General features: G+C 47.4%; 1 protein-coding gene across 1 annotated transcript in view; it reads left to right on the top strand.

The window, feature by feature from the left end:
• LOC108520523 (SH3 domain-containing RING finger protein 3-like) overlaps positions 1-16,323 on the top strand; it is a 222,759-nt gene that overhangs the window by 1,184 nt on the left and 205,252 nt on the right. Inside the window, exon 2 of the mRNA XM_017859931.1 lies at positions 42-146. Coding sequence (XP_017715420.1) covers positions 42-146 — 105 coding nt within the window. The remainder of the gene's footprint in view (positions 1-41; positions 147-16,323) is intronic.

Raw genomic sequence — 16,323 nt, 5'->3', positions numbered from 1 at the left:
CCAGAGTGCGGCCCCACGCTCGCGGGCGGCGGGGCGGCGCGACAGGCAGCGCCCCGGGTTCCCCGATTTTCCTCTCAGCAGCCGCGGGCAGCGCCACCGGCAGTCTGCGGGAGCTGGCGACCAGCAGGAGCGCGCCGGTGGCAAAGGTGGGTATCTTTCTCCGCGGAAGTGGCCACGGCACGTGGGAATGTGTGGGTGCTTCGGCATGGGGGCAATGAGGTGCGGAGGAGACCAAGCGTGGCCCGGTGTTGGCCCACTCCGCTGTTGCTCTTCCTCCAACTTCGCTTGCTCGGTGGCGGCATCCGGTCCCAGGGCACCTCGTCGCTTGTTCACCTGTGTCCCGTCCTCTGCGGTGTGGGCACGCCTTCCTGTCCCGCCGCTCACCCACGATTCCTTGGCCGGACTTGTTATCCTGCCCCTTCAACTTAGCATCACCCTTGCATCTCCCTAGAAACGGGGACCTTCTTCCTCTGGATCCCCAGACACTCCCTCTGCACACTGGGCCTGCCGAGAGAAAAGTTAGAGCTTAACGTTTCTGACAGGGCTCTCGATGGCTGCATTGGGAAGCCGGCGGGCCTCCTGCCTGCGGTCTGGCTAAGGAGGGGAGGGCAGAAGGCAGAGTGGGACTGGGGTTTGGAAGAATGCTGATCACAAACTCCTTCTAGTAGTCTAGAGGGAGTTAATCTGGAGGCCCCAGGGGCCTTTTGACCCAGCCCTTTTTGGACTTGGCAGTGTCTGACCAGAAGCCAAGGTCTCCTGGGCTCCCAGGCAGGGTTGCATTCCCACGGGGTTATTTATTTTATTATTATTATTTTGGGTACAGCCGCATTTTAGGGCCTTCACTGCTTCTGTTTTAGACGAAAGACCTTCTCTGGATGGCTTCAGTGATTTGGTTTTAAAAGCGTCTTACAGCTTGTCTTTATACACTCTTGCCACCTTGTGAACTGTCATCAGGGAAGAGGGCATGGGATACTGGTTTAAGTGGGAAAAAAGGACCTGGGTTTTGTTAATTTCTTTAAAAGGAGAAAAGCACTTAAATGTTAAAAAAAAAAAAAGTCGTCTATTGAAATAATAATTTGCTTTAGAAACGCAACTTTATTCCTCTACTTTTGACTATTTAAGGAGTTGGTGATGCCTAGTCTTTCCACTATGTGTAATCCTGAAATGCTGGGAACGTTCTAGCACCTGGTTTAGGCAGTACTGCCAATCTCTAAGGTTAAGGTGGGAATTGAACAATGAGATCACTTGGACACAGGAAGGGGAACATCACCCACCAGGGCCTATTTTGGGGAGGGGACAGGAGGGAGGGATAGCATTAGGAGATATACCTAGTGTAAATGACGAGTTGATGGGTGCAGCACACCAACATGGCACATATGTACGTATGTAACAAACCTGCACGTTGTGCACATGTACCCTAGAACTTAAAGTATAATAAAAAAAAAAAAAATAAAAAAAAAAAAAAAAAAGGAACTTAAACTCTTGGATGTTGAGCTTGAGTTAAATGCCATTCTTTGCTGCAATGGGCTTTTTTTCCTATGGATCAGGAAGAATGGCGACAGTCAGGGGTAGTCACTGGGGTCACCTGGGGCGCTGCCTGCTGAAGGGGAATTTTTTTTCTTTGGTTTTAATTGTGATTAAATCCAGCTAAATGCTTGCATTAGAAATTTTCAAACTTTTCCTTCCTGGCCTTGTTGCTGTTTTTGTTCTAAGGTATTTGTAATTAAATATCTTTATTTGCTGAATAGGTGGGTTACCTTCTTCTCTTCCGATATATGGTATTTGGAGCCCTGCTTCTGGTAAAACGCTGGGACATTCTGATGACCATCTCTTTACAGATGTCCTCCTAGTTTATCTTGGGGGACTTGTGTTTGACCAGGAGGTTAGGAGATAGCCTCTGAAATGTAACAGGCTGAAGCTTTGATGCCACTCTGGGAATTCTGTGGCATTTGTAGTACCTTTTAGAACTTATCAAAGGGGTTGAAGATGGGAACTTTTTAGTAGTAACATTTAGTAGTAGCAGGAAATTGATGTTTTACTTACCATATTTTGAGACCCTTGGTTGACTTTCCTTATGGGTGCGTAGTCATGTTCATGACTTTTTGTGTTTGGGATGTTTCTGGATGTTGTTTAATAGACGAGCACTTATTTAACTAATAACCAGGAGTCCTGCATGCTGTATTCACACTACACTAGCACTGTACTAACATGTTGGGATAACAGCATTAGGTCCAGCACATGCTTCGGCGGGGGAAGGATTGTAATAGCGTATCGGGCACTGGGCAACCCTATACCTTTGGATGACAAAGATTTCAGCTGAAAATTACTTTAGGTACTTTACTGTCCATTGGAATTGCTTGACTCCTCCCAGGAAAGTTGAATGCTGGGTGTTGTTGCATGTTGTTTAATAGAGGGACACTTACTTAACTAATGTGCCATGATAGCAGGTAACCATAAATATGACAGTCCCATCATTTCCCAATTAGAAGCTCCTCACATCTTCTTTTGGGTCAATTAGGATATGTATACTTTTTTAGGTATGTAGGTAAGTATTTGCGTAGCTTATTTTATTAATTTTGTTACAGTTAGACCTTGTGACAACATTATTTTCAAAAAAGTTTTAGTTTCTATTTGGTTTTACTGGCCGGGCACGAAACAGTGTTTTCCTGAACTCTTTACCTGCGTCTTTTTCATTGGCTTTGGTGATCGCCAGAGTACTTGGAGTCCCCTGACGTGGTTAGCAGAACCTCTCAGCTGTGCTTTCACCTGAGCCATTTGAGATAAAGCGCTTTTTTGGAGTCAGTTAACGCTGCTGCCCCGGAAATCATATACCCAGTGACGAGTACCCATAGCCTTGGATCCGGACTTGGTGTTTTTATATGCCTGTTGGCAAATACTGTATGTGTGTTGCTGCTTTGTTACTTCTTAAAATGACCTTTAAACAGTTCTGTTTTAATGGTACTATCCAACCCTCGCAGTTGCTGATGTATGCTAAATTTCTCAGGCCAACTTGTTTGTTTATTGTTTTGTTTTCACTATTTTGCAAGAAAACCCCTTTAACATCCCAAGCTAGCATCAAGCAAATTGTTTCAGTGCAGTAGGAGTCTTGCTAAAAGGGTTTTGTGGTTCCACATTGACTAATTCAAAGCATGCTTTTCAATGTAAGTGATTTCATAAGGACTGGAATATAAGACAATTCCTTTTTTTTTTGAATTTTTAAAAAAAATCCTTGACTTACATTTGAGCCTATACAGAACATCTTCTGCAGTTCACCTAGACTGTACTAGGCACTATTATAGGTGAACAAGACTGGCTTGGGCTTTCTTGATGGAGCTGACATTAGGGGTAGTGGATACAAGCTGTCTGCCCAGCTCTCAGAAGATACCCGTGGGCACTGGCTGGTGTCACTCCATAATTCTGTGAGGGTTATAAGGAAGGACATTGTCACAAATTAAAGAACTCTAGAAAGCTTAGGCAGTGCCTTTGATGATGTAAAAGTAGGCATTAGAGCCCAATTAGTTTATCTGCATTTTGTATCTTGAGGTACAGTGGTCTATGTTCACATTGGGTCTGTTTGAAAGTCTCTTTTGTGTCTCTTTGACAATGTGACTGGGACTTAATAGAAAAAATATTTTAAGTTGGAGAATCATAAAATTATATATGTTAAATATTTTATTTTATAAGCACACACGAATGATTCTTCCACCATTTTTTGAGTACAGGGCTGAGGACCTTTCTTTCAGTTCCAGATTGTCTTTTTAGCTGAAACCACAGTCACCTTTTATGATTTTCTATTTGTTTCTTTCAAATAGCGTGAAGACTAAGACTTTCAAAGGATTCTATGTAGAGCATCTTTTAGATTTCATATAGGTCCTCCCCGATAATGTTTGATGTTCTCATTGACACCTGATTTGACCATTTTATCAGTGTTTTGAGTCTTTCCTACATGGTCATCTTGATTTCCCAAGGGGCTTTTTTTTTTTCTTTTGCGCTCAAACTTCTTCCCCTGTTACAGACTATTGAATTATGGTGCATATTTAGCATTTTAAGTACAAGTTGCATTAGCATAGTTGGGAATAAGGACAACAGATCCCTGATAAGCACAGGCCTCCCCAGGCAGGAGTAGCTGGCCCAGCCTTGCCAGGCTGTAGTCTCCGGTGGGTGTGGGTGACTTTGGCTGTGTTACAGAGGATGTGGAATGTTGCTTAGTCCAGCTGGTTGGCTAGTGGAGGCCAGGATAGAGAGAGTGTCTATGGTATCTGGAAGCTAGTGACCATGTCGTTGGCTCTCAACAGTTGAACTGCTTATATACCCGAGATTTTCTGTTGAACGTTTACTAAGTACCTGCTGCATGCTGGGCACTTTGACGTATATCACCTTATGGAAAGTTGACAATAATCCTGCCAAGTGGCTGGTGTAATTATTATTTTGAGGCCCAGAGAGATATTTGGGCAAGTCAGAGAGCTAGGAAGTGATTGAGTTAGGATTCCGTTCCTCTGCCCTTCTGTCCAGTTTGGCTGGATGGTTGGGGTGTTGTCGTGGTTTGGTCTTGGATGTAATAAGGACTCCAGAGGAAAAGGCCAGCACTTGGGGGCCTCACAGAAAACCAGACAGCTCACAAGAGAGTAGACAAGTGGTTGATATGATAGCTGAGTTACAGCGAAGTCCTTTTCAGAAGGCCCCTGAGTGTGGAAACAGCAGTTTGTAGCCAGCGAGTGAATAATCTAAATTATTATTCATTGAGCACCCACTGGGACCAGGCGTGGATGAAGCCTCTGCTGTGGGCTAATGGTTGAGCGGTGTTGAAGTGTGGCTCATCTGGCCCTTACTGCAACTTGTTGAGGTCGCTAGTTACATAGGTAGGGAAATTAAGGCTCCAGAATTTCACTGCTGACTGGCGCGCAGTTAATAGGGGTGTTTCTTGGAAGATTAACTTTGGCCTTGGTTAGAGGAGTCCTCTTACTCTACCACAGGCTCAGCTTGTTAGTAGCAAGATTCTAAACATAAGCAATGGCCACCCCTTCCATTGACCGCGCCTCAGGGCTGCAGATGCTCTTCTGTGCAAGGCTGCTGTCTTCTAAACCCACAGAGTATACAGAGCCCACAGGAAACAGCATCAAATCTGTTGTGGCTTTGGCCACAGGTGCCAGGCAGCTCTATTAATATGTAAGTGACATGAACAGGACATTAGTCTGAGTGGCCGAGCTGGCTAACCCAGCAGCTCTGCCCTCTCCTCACTGATCCACACTTGGTGTGTCCTTCTGCTCTGCTTCTGTGTTGGCTTCACTCTCATCCCTACCCCGTAGGTCTCAAATAGAGGCCGTGGCTTCAGGTGTCACAGTCCCATGACAACACCCAGTAGTGGAGACAGTAGGGTTTCTTCCCCTTGTACTTGGTCTCCAAGTCGGTGAGCAAACAGTGACCCAACCCCAACCCCATGTTTCCCGTCACACTCTTGGGGACAACGTTGCCTCCCAGGCTGGTATCTGAAGCCTGCACCCAGGACTGCCTTTTTTCTTGAGGCAATGGCCTGCCACCTCCCCCAGGACACGTGGAAGGAGGGGAAGGGCTGGTGGGAATCCCACTGAAGGCAGTTTTAATCCTGGCTTCCACACTTCCTCACCATGCGCCCTGGGCTAGCTTTCCTGAGACTTCTTATCAGTGAATTAGGGATGCTGTCTGCTTCTATGGGCTAGCTTTCTTAAGACTTCAAATGGGCAAATGGGCTAGCTTTCCTGAGACTTCTTACCAGTGAATTAGGGATACTGTCTGCTTCTTTTTTTTTTTTTTTGAGATGGAGTCTTGCTCTGTTGCCCAGGCTGCAGTGCAGTGGCACAATCTCGGCTCACTGCAAGCTCCGCCTCCCAGGTTCACGCCATTCTCCTGCCTCAGCCTCCCAAGTAGCTGGGACTACAGGCATGAGCCCCCACACTTGGCTAAATTTTTTGTATTTTTAGTAGAGACAGGGTTTCACCATGTTAGCCAGGATGGTCTCTATCTCCTGACCTCGTGATCCACCTGCCTTGGCCTCCCAAAGTGCTGGGATTACAGGTGTGAGCCACCGTGCCTGGCCCTATCTGCTTCTTTGGATAAATAGGATGACGTACGTACAGTGCCTGGCACACATGATTGGCTGTCGTTTCAGTGCCTATTCCTAATACGACAATCTTTTTTTTTTTTTTTTTTTTTTTGAAGAATGGGAGTGCCGCTCGTCGCCCGGCCTGGAGTGGGCAGTGGCCCCAGAAATCTCAGCTCACTGCAAGCTCCGCCTCCCGGGTTTTACGCCAATTCTCCTGCCTCAGCTCCCGAGTAGCTTGGGACCTACAGCGGCGCCCGCCACATTGCCCAGCTAGTTTTTTTGTATTTTTTAGTAGAGACGGGGTTTCACCATGTTAGCCAGGATGGTCTCGATCTCCTGACCTCGTGATCTGCCCGTCTCGGCCTCCCAAAGTGCTGGGATTACAGGCTTGAGCCACCGCGCCCGGCCCCTAATATGACAATCTTAAAGTCTCTTATCAAGCGTGAGGCACACCTCAGAGTGCCTTCCTGGCTGCTGGTGGATTTGTGGTATTTGGTATTCTAAGTTAAGGATGTGTGTGTGTATATGTGTGGATGTGCATGGGGGTGTGTGTGTGTGTTGTGAGTCTGATACCACGCTTTGCCTCTAGATTCAGTCAGCCCATGTTGTGCAAACTGGATTGTCAAGCATTACTGGGCATCTATGCTGAGTAGTTGCTTGAATCTGTTGGTTTCCTTTTTTAATTTGCTCCAAGTTTATCTTTATTATCGGAGGCAGTGTTCCTGATTCTTACAAACTTCATTAAAAGGGAAGAAATGTCTAAGCCATAATCTGCTTTAAAAAAACAGCAGGGGAGAATAATCCTGCTCAGTTGCTGATCCAGCCTGTTGGCAGGCTGTCCTGAAAACGAGCCCACCTCTGTCATCCGCAGGACACAATAGCTTGTCTACAGCTGCCTAGAATCAGGCTGCTTGCTGTGATTGAGCTGAGCAGAATTCTATCCAATTGTTTCTTCCTCCTGGCTTTTGAGAGCCTGCCTGCTTGCTGGAGCATGACAAATTTGGGGCTCAGTTTCGCAATTGTTTCTAGTGTGCATTTCAGTTCAATCTGTATTTAATCTCTATCTTTTACAGTTAACATGATCTTTTTTGAGGTGCATTAAAAAAACACACACATCAGCAAGCATTTGCTGGGGAAAATGCTCTTGATAGCACCAGTTGAAGAGGCCAAGGTTAATTTTTATCAGATTTGCCTTGCTTGGGAGATCTTCAGATTTGATGAATGTGAAATGCATGCTAGATGGGTATCCTATGGGAATTTTAATTAACTTTAAAAGAACAGGGTGTCAAGCTAAAGGTATTGGCAGCAGTGAATGGTTTACAGATCATGCAGGTACCCCGTAATGTGGGCCTCCCTTTTCCCATTGAGTGAAGCTGGAATGAAAAAGTGTATAAAGTTGCAGCACGATTTGGATTCTGCCTTCTTTAGGCTCCCCTGGCCCTTGATGGCTCTGCACATCCTTGGAGGGCATTTAGAGCTGCAGCTGTCCTTTGGGAGACCTGAAGGAGGCTCGAGAAGAGTCGCCGCTCTCTTGGGTAGCACGTGTTTACATTTTTTAACTGATAACAAACATGAAGATAGGATGGTGTTTGCATTTCCACTTAATGGAATGTGTGCATAAGGCTCACATGAATTTATGTGAGTCTAAATGAGTTAGGATTGACCACAGGAATTCGGGTCAGGAGGAGACGTGAGAGAATTTAGAAGCATGCTTGCACCGGGCACCTGTAAACGTACTGGGGCCGGGCTCACTGAGAGCAAGACCTCACCAGAGAATCAGGGAGTTCGCAGGGAACTGTTTTTACCCTGGTTCAAGGAATGGGACGTTCAAGGAATGATGCTTTTCTCTCTCTGGCTTCACTGCACCCATATTTAAGTACCTGCTGTGTACCAGGCACCACAGTGGGCACTGGGGGCTCCAGGGACAGCAGTTGCATTGGTCTCTATTTATAATGACATGTAATTTGTTTTCCATTTGGTTAGGTGATATGCTGCAGAGGAAAACATGTGTCTATATCTTTTTATTCTCTGTTTATCTGACAGGAATTTCTAATGAGGAAAGTGGCATCGGTGTGATTTGGGGCTTAGTGAGTTTGCAGTGGATTCTCACCTCTTTTTGTTTCTTCTTCCATAGTCTAGATTTGCCAAATGAGGACTTTGCACTTCTGCTTTCTGAATCTTGCTGACTTTGTGGTGGGGAGTGACGATGGTGAGTTGGGTCCATCCCACAGCTGGAGGCTGTCTGAGAGCAGCTTGGTGTTGTGGGCAGCACCTTTCAGAGAAGGTGTCTGCTGGTTGCTGGTTCTTGAGGAGATGCTCTGACAGTGCCACATGCTCAGGAAACGAGAGAACTTGCTGCTGCGGCTAGAACGATGAAGGTCAGGAGTGTCCAGCACGTTTTCTGAAGCTGCTTTTGATTTTTGTTGGCCATCAAAGCACACCACCTTAGGTGAGAATTATTTGGATTTATCATTTAGGATCTAAGACACATTCATGGGCGACTGCATGCCGTTTGTTGCTCCAGGATGAACCCAGAGATACTGGAGAGAAAGAAGAAAGATGAGGGAGGCTTAGGCACGTTTCAGTAAATAGTTGCAGGTTAACTAATCTCATCAGACACCACTCGTCCTGATCAGCCGTTGTTTTTGCGTTCAAAGACTAATCGGTTAATCCTCCAAGCTTTGCCTGCCAGTGTTGCTGTTTGATTTGAAGGGTCAAGGAATCCTTCAGATGATTACTAAACACTTGGAGTGCTCACCCATGTGGGTTGAGGAAGTACTGCTGGGGCCGGGCCAGTTGAATCTCGGGCCAGGCCGTCTTCTGGACGTCTTGCCTGTGTGGCGTGCCTTTGCCCATAAATGCAATGGCAGGCACGTACATTTATTTTTCAGATAGAAATTTCTTTTCTTTTTTTTTTTTTTGAGATGGAGTCTCGCTCTGTTACCCTAGCTGGAGTGCAGTGGCACAATCTTGGCTTACTGCTACCTCCGCCTCCCAGGTTCAAGCGATTTTTCTGCCTCAGCCTCCCAAGTGGCTGGGACTACAGGCAAGCGCCACCATGCCCGGCTAATGCCCGGCTAATTTTTTTTATATTTTTAGTAGAGATGGGGGTTTCACCATATTGGCCAGGCTGGTCTCGAACTCCTGACCTTGTGATCCACCCACCTTGGCCTCCCAGACTGGATTACAGGCATGAGCCACTGTGCCCGGCCTCTCAGATAGAAATTTCTAAAAATTATGTAGGGAGAAAGTAGTGGGGCTTCAGTTTTGCTGTGGGAAAAACAAAGGCTTGGGAGTTTAACTGTGAAAGAATGGACAGTTGCCGCTGTTGCTGGGACTTCGAGGCTGTTTTAAAAATTAGCTTGATGCCGCATTTGCTGGCGAGGTGACAAGCAAATTTTGAGTAATATTCTGGACTTCATGTATTGTATTGAACCGGGTCTTTCAGAGAGGGCTCAGGGCAGCCCCTGGGCAGCCCGCTGCTGGTGGTTCATTCTAGTCTTCCCCTTCATCTGCAGCGAGGAAGTGGGTCACTCTTCCTCTGGGTCTGCATACCCTTCCTGAAGACTGCAGCTGTAGGGGACACACAGAGTGAATGGTGGCCCAGGTGCTGGGGCTGTGGAGCTGTGACCATCGCCCTATGTGAGTGCTGCTCTTGAAGTCTGGCCCATAACGAGTGATGTAAGGAATTAATTCAGTCCACACATATGTGTTGACTACCCACCCTGTTGCAAACACTGTGTTAGGCACTGGGATATCCATTGGTCACAAAACCAGAGTGATCCAGGCCTTTCTGCAACTGACCATTCAGAGGACACTGTAAACAAATAGCCAATAGGTATCTCTTGACATGTGGTAATAAGAGACGTGAAGACAAGGGGCACAGCCTGGTGATGGCAGGGAACGTGGAGTCATGGGTCGTGTCTGTGGATTTAATTATGCAGCTTATTTTATTTATCAAAATATATCCACATATTTACTTTTTTATGGATAAGCCACTGGATTCCTTAACTCTTTATAATCATATCCCAAATCTGCGTAACTTAAAAATTGCATCCTATTTTCTCTTCCCAAGCACAGCCAAAGGTAATTAAAACCAGATGTGTTTGCATGAGATAATGCATGCAGAGCATCAAGAATGTAGATGGTGCTAAATCAATGTCGCCTCAACAAAGATAGCCAATGAGACTCACCTTTTTTTTTTATTAAGTACCTGATGCCCATGGGTTAATTTTGTCACTAGCAGTCATTGTCCGGACCGAGTTTGTAGTCTAAACATGTGCAGTGTGAAAGGTGAATGCTCTCACACAGTCACACTCCTAATAGAAAGACAGCCCTCTTTTATCCTGAGCAGCAGCCCTCTTGTGCCTTCTGTGGCTGAATTTGTGTTGTGGACTACAGCAGGGGGGAGACTTCCAATGCTAGAAATCTGGGTTTTAAAAATTAATTTTAAAAATGTGATCTTTATGGAATTGGGAGTGTGTCTGCTGTCTCGGTTTGACAAACTAAGCTCTGACATGTGCACAGGAGGAGTTTTCCTGGATTTAAAGTCGTTGTCCCTAGCATACCAAATGAGGTGACGTATGTCAGATTCTGTGGTCGGGCCTCACAGCGCGGAAGGGCACCTGCTGTGGGTCAGCAGCCCATTGAACAATGGAGTTTAAGACTTGCAGTTTTTGAGCTTTTCGATCACCTGTTTGCCAAAGACCAGTGTGTCCATTGCTTGGCAGTTTGACATCTGGAGTTGTGTGGACAGGGGTCTACATCCAAAGGGCAGTGCCCCTGGGGCTTAATTTGTTCAGGTTTGTGTTCCTAGGCAGATGGAGGCTGTTTGTCTCAAATATAGCTGCTTTAAAGAAACAGAATGGTTTATTGATCAGAGGTAGTGACTCATGACATATTGAAACTGTGCCTACGTAACTGACATGACAAGGCTGGGGTGAAGAGGACAGGTCTGCGGAACGCTTTCCACTTAGTCCTGGGAGGCCCCTTTTTCCTCTGTCCACCGTCCCCTCCAGCACCATCACTGTTGCTTCTTTTCTGAAGGCTGCATTGATGCACGTGGTTGGTGCATGTGGTCGATTGATGCACGTGGTTGCGTGTGGTTGACGCACGTGTTTGGACTTCTCTCTCTCTGTTCCTGAGATCAGCTGCATCCAGCCATGGACCCTCTCTTTCGCTGGTTCTTTGCGAATCATAAATCTGCTTACAATGCCTTTACATACTGATGTTCTTTTTCTATTTTTCCCAGACTTCAGCAATTTCTTGCTTTTTAAATTTATGGGAAATAAAATTTTTTTCCCCCTTCTTCAGAAGGCTTGTGTGCTCTACATGTGGTTAATAGCCAGTCTGTGCAATGTGATTGATGTTAAAGGTAACATCTCCTCTGCGTCCCCAAACTAAATGCCCCGTCTTTGACTATCAACACCTACACAGTCTGGCCCCAGGGGTATCGATTTTCCCCTCTTGCTATCGTTGCCGTAACCATCTTCATGGGCTGAGAAGCCCTTGCTTTCGTGACCCCCCCACCTTCCATCTGGGGCTGCTGTGAACTGGACACCCTTGAAGCACCCTGACAACCAGACCCCTGTTGGGTGGTCTCTGGCTGGTGTGAGCCATTTATATCAGCTGTATTGAAGGGACCAGTGCTATGCTGGGATCCACCCTTGGTGACCCCATTTTAGTCGACTTTATCCAGGTGGACAGATGTAACCACAGCCCCAGAGCCCAGGTTTCTGCGGATTCCTCTCTTTTGTCTCCCTTCTGCGCAGTTTCTGTCTCTGTTTTTATTTCTTTAGGCTGTTTTCAGTGACTCTTCCTCACTCTTCCCTTCTGTGGACTGTGCGCATTCCTGGCAACCACTGCTCTGTCAGCCTTTGTTGTTGCCACCGGCTGGCTTTCCAGAGGCAGCCTCTCATCTCTGCCTGGGTCCCTCTTCCTCCAACTTGCTCAGTGATGAGTGGGGCTCAGATCCTCACTCACAGGCTGCCCTCCACACCGTGCCAAGCTTATGGGAGGGGCTCCAGACCTCTGCAGTCCCTGGGCACATATGCCTGCCTTTTCCAGTGACCAGGTTCAGCCCAGAGCTGAGCCCACAGCTGCAGAGATCACCAGTCCCCAGGCTGACCAGTTCTTTACAGGTGTAGGCTGAAGCTCCAACCCATTGCATCTTTCTCTATCATGAAATAGGATATGAATTTAGGATGCAGGTCCCAGGAAGAACGATGGCGCCTGGGGATAACAGTGCGTCTTGACAGAAGAGTTAGGACCCAACGCCAGCATCTCCCAGGAGAAAGCAAAATACTCATTTTCTAGACCCCAGGGAACATTAGTCCCCTGACAGTATCAACGGGAGGGGGTACTGGTTGGAGAAGGAGGTCAGGGTGATGGTCGTGTCCAGCTCAGCAAAGCCAGGTCCTCGCTTCCTTTCATCCATGGGACCCCCCCAGGTGTGCCCAGTCTGCTTTCGGCTGCCCGCTTCTGCCACCCCCTGCAAGCTCCGCAGGTGGCAGGGTCCTTTCTGTACTCACAGAAGTCTCAAGGAAACCTCCTCTCGTGTGTGACCATCATTTCCCGACCTCCGCAGTCCTCTTCTGGGGTCCTTGAGTCTCCTGTGGGGGGGGTCTCAGGTATGTGCCTAGAATTTTTGCCGCAGCCCCTGGCCTGTCCCCTGGGCCCCACCCCGAGCCACCTACCGGGAGGGGGTCCCTGAGCCCCTGGAGAGCAGCAAGGGAATGCTTCCCACGGTCCAGTTCTCCTGGGCAGACTCTCATGCCTTTGTGACTGGGCGAGCTGTGCACTCCCAGTTCTTTGCCAGCTGCCCCACCTCCCTACCCACATTCCTTCCACTGGTGTTCTCAGGAATAGGTGTTTATGGTCTTAATTTTTTCTTAGAAATTCTCATGCATGTTATATTCTACTCCAAAATGTGCTTCTTCTGATTTTAATAGGACCCCTAAAGCACCCTATGGGGTTAGCTCCACAAACTTGAAATCAAATATATGTCCCGTGACTTCTTCCCATTCCCTGGGCCCCAGCACCCACACAGACACCCAACTTGCAGGCACAGTGGCTGAGAGTGAGGAAGGGGCTGCCTCCCGGGCTCCCCAGGGACAGTGGGGCACTCTGCTCTTCCCAGTGGCTGAGGGAGGAAGATTCTAGTCCTGTCACCAGAAGCCTCTCTGGGTTCTCTGGGGGCCGAACACCTCTGCTGGGCTGCACCTCGGAGCCCTCCATCCTGGAGTCATCTGTGAGGTCAGCTGAGCAGAGCATGGGCTGTCGGGCCGGGGTTTATTTTCTGATCGTTGGTGTCCACTGGCTTCACCTGCCAAGGCATGGAGGATTATTGTTGAGTGACAGAAGTGCTATAGGCTCGTCAGCATATGTGGGGAAAGGTGACTGTCATTGCGGGATGCTTTCACTCTCTAAACCTAAGTGGGAAATTTCTGCCAGGTTGAGGAATTGTCAAGGATGTCGACTTTCAAGGTGGCAGTTGTCGTGCTGACAGATACAGCACGCGGATGGTAGTGGAGTGCCGGGGGCTTGGGGCTGGCGTCCTGGCTGCTGGAGTGTGATTTGGCACTAGAGATGAGGAAAGGGAAAGCGCCCCTGGGGTGCTGGCATTCCTGGTGGTGGCCCTGAGCCCAGGGAACCCCGTGTGGGGGACCTGCCATGGTGGCCACAAGGTGACCTCAGGAGGAACCTGGGAAACATGTTTTACATTAAAGTTTCCGTTTAATAGTCCTTTCTTATTTATGTCAAGTGGCGCATATAGAAAAACTGTGGTAGTTGCGTGGAATTTCATTTGGAAACAAATTTAAATGAAAAAATGAGTCAATTTGAAGGAACTCATTAAGCAAGTCTTGTGAAAGTGAGGCTTGGAGGACAGTAGTTTGGATAAAAACTGCCTTGAGCTGAAGTGAAATCAGAACCTCAGTGTGAGATGTGCACTCTCACGTTCATTGCAGCATTATTCACAGAGCCAGGATCTGAAAGCATCCCAGATGTCCATCAACAGATGAATGGATGAAGAAATTGCAGGATGGGTGCGGTGGCTCACGCCTGTAATCCCAGCACTTTGGGAGGCCGAGGCTTGCGGATCACGAGGTCAGGAGATCGAGACCATCCTGGCTAACAAGGTGAAACCCCGTCTCTACTAAAAAAAATATAAAAAATTAGCCGGGCGTAGTGGCGGGTGCCTGTAGTCCCAGCTACTTGGGAGGTTGAGGCAGGAGAATGGCGTAAACCCGGGAGGCGGAACTTGCAGTGAGCCGAGATTGTGTCACTGCACTCCAGCCTGGGTGGCAGAGCAAGACTCTGTCTCATAAAAGGAAATTGAGCTCGAGACCAGCCTGGGCAACATAGCAAGTCCCCATCTCTACAAAAAATAAAAAAAGAATTAGCTGGGCATGGTGGTGCACATGCCTGTAGTCCTAGATACTTAAGAGGCTGAGGTGGGAGGATTTCTTAAGCCCAGGAGGTTGAGACTGCAGTGAGCCATGACCGCACCACTGCACTCCAGCCTAGGCAAAAGAATGACACCCTGTCTCAAAAAAAAGAAAAGAAAGAAAGAAAGAAAAAAGGGAGCCTGTGCTGTATACACACACACACACGTATATACACAAATAATGGAATATTATTCAGTCTTAAAAAAGAAGGAACTCTTCCCATTTGCGACAGCGTGGATGAGCCTGCAGGACATTATGCGAGGTGAAACAAGCCACAGACACAGAAAGGCAAATACTGTGTGATCTCATTCATATCTGGAATCTAAAAACGTTAAATTCATAGAAGCAGAGAGTAGAAAGGTGGTTATGAGGCGTTAGAGGTGTGGGAAGAGGAGATACTGGTCAAAGGGTAACACTTTTGGGCCAGGCACAGTGGCTCACACCTGCAATCCCAGCACTTTGGGAGGCTGAGGCGGGCAGATCACGAGGTCAGGAGATTGAGACCATCCTGGCTAACGTGGTGAAACCCTGTCTCTACTAAAAACAAAACAAAACAAACAAAACAAAACAAAACACTACAAAAATTAGCCGGGCATGGTGGCAGGTGCCTGTAGTCCCAGCTACTCGGGAGGCTGAGGCAGGAGAATGGCGTGAACCTGGGAGACCTGCAGTGAGCTGAGATTGCCCCACTGCACTCCAGCCTGGGTGACAAAGTGAGACTCTGTCTCAAAAAAAAAAAAAAAAAAAAAAAAAAATAGGGTAACACTTTCAGTTATAACATGAATGAATTCTGGAGTTCTGCTGTGCAACATGGTCACCATGGTTAACAATACTCGATTATATACTTGAAATTTGTTAATAGATTTTAAGTATTTTCATGACACCACAAAGGCAACTGTGTGAGGTGATAGATACATTAACTGGAATGTATACGTATATCAAATTATTTGTATACCTTAAATGTGTACCATTGTTATTTATCTATTATACCTCAATAAAGCTGGGGAAATATAAATTTTACATGATAGTGAAAGGTATTTTAAAAAATACACAAAGCTGCCTCGAGTAATAGAACAAGCAGACCTAGCTTTCGCCACGGCGTCTCCAGGTTTGTGCTTTCAGCCCTGGTTTCCTGTGTGTGTGAGAGCTGGAGCCCAGCTGTGGATGTGCTGAGGGTTTGTATGAGGGGAGAGGTTGAATGAGGTGAATATGAGGAACAGGGCAATTTTATGCTTACAAGCAGCATTGGGAAAATTGCTTTGTTTGATTTCTTTTTTTTTAGATGGAGTCTCACTCTGTCGCCCAGGCTGGAGTGCAGTGGTGTGATCTTGGCTCACTGCAAGCTCTGCCTCCCGGGTTCACGCCATTCTTCTGCCTCAGCCTCCTGAGTAGCTGGGACTACAGGCACCCGCCACCACGCCCGGCTAATTTTTTGTATTTTTAGTAGAAACGGGATTTCACCGTGTTAGCCAGGATGGTCTCGATCTCCTGACTTCGTGATCCGCCCGCCTCGGCCTCCCAAAGTGCTGGGATTACAGGCGTGAGCCACTGCACCCGGCTGCTTTGTTTGATTTTTAAGCCTAAATAGCAAACCCAGCCTTTGGGATTTATTTTGGGCTGAAACTATCAGTGGGGCAAGAAGTGTGACATGCGTTCCCCGAGTCCTTGTGCCACTGCACTGGGTCCAGGTTGGGCACCTCCCAGGCCCACCTGCAGCCAGTGAAGCATGCCTGGCATGGAGCCACCTCACACCTGTCTGCATCAGTCCAGCACCAGGCTGGAGCCTGAGCCACAGCA

This window comes from Rhinopithecus bieti, unplaced genomic scaffold (genome assembly GCF_001698545.2).
Source record: "Rhinopithecus bieti isolate Rb0 unplaced genomic scaffold, ASM169854v2 scaffold_53274, whole genome shotgun sequence".
Taxonomy (NCBI): Eukaryota; Metazoa; Chordata; class Mammalia; order Primates; family Cercopithecidae; genus Rhinopithecus; species Rhinopithecus bieti.
The sequence above is the reverse complement of the archived record's forward strand: the minus strand, read 5'-3'. Positions and strand labels throughout refer to the sequence as shown.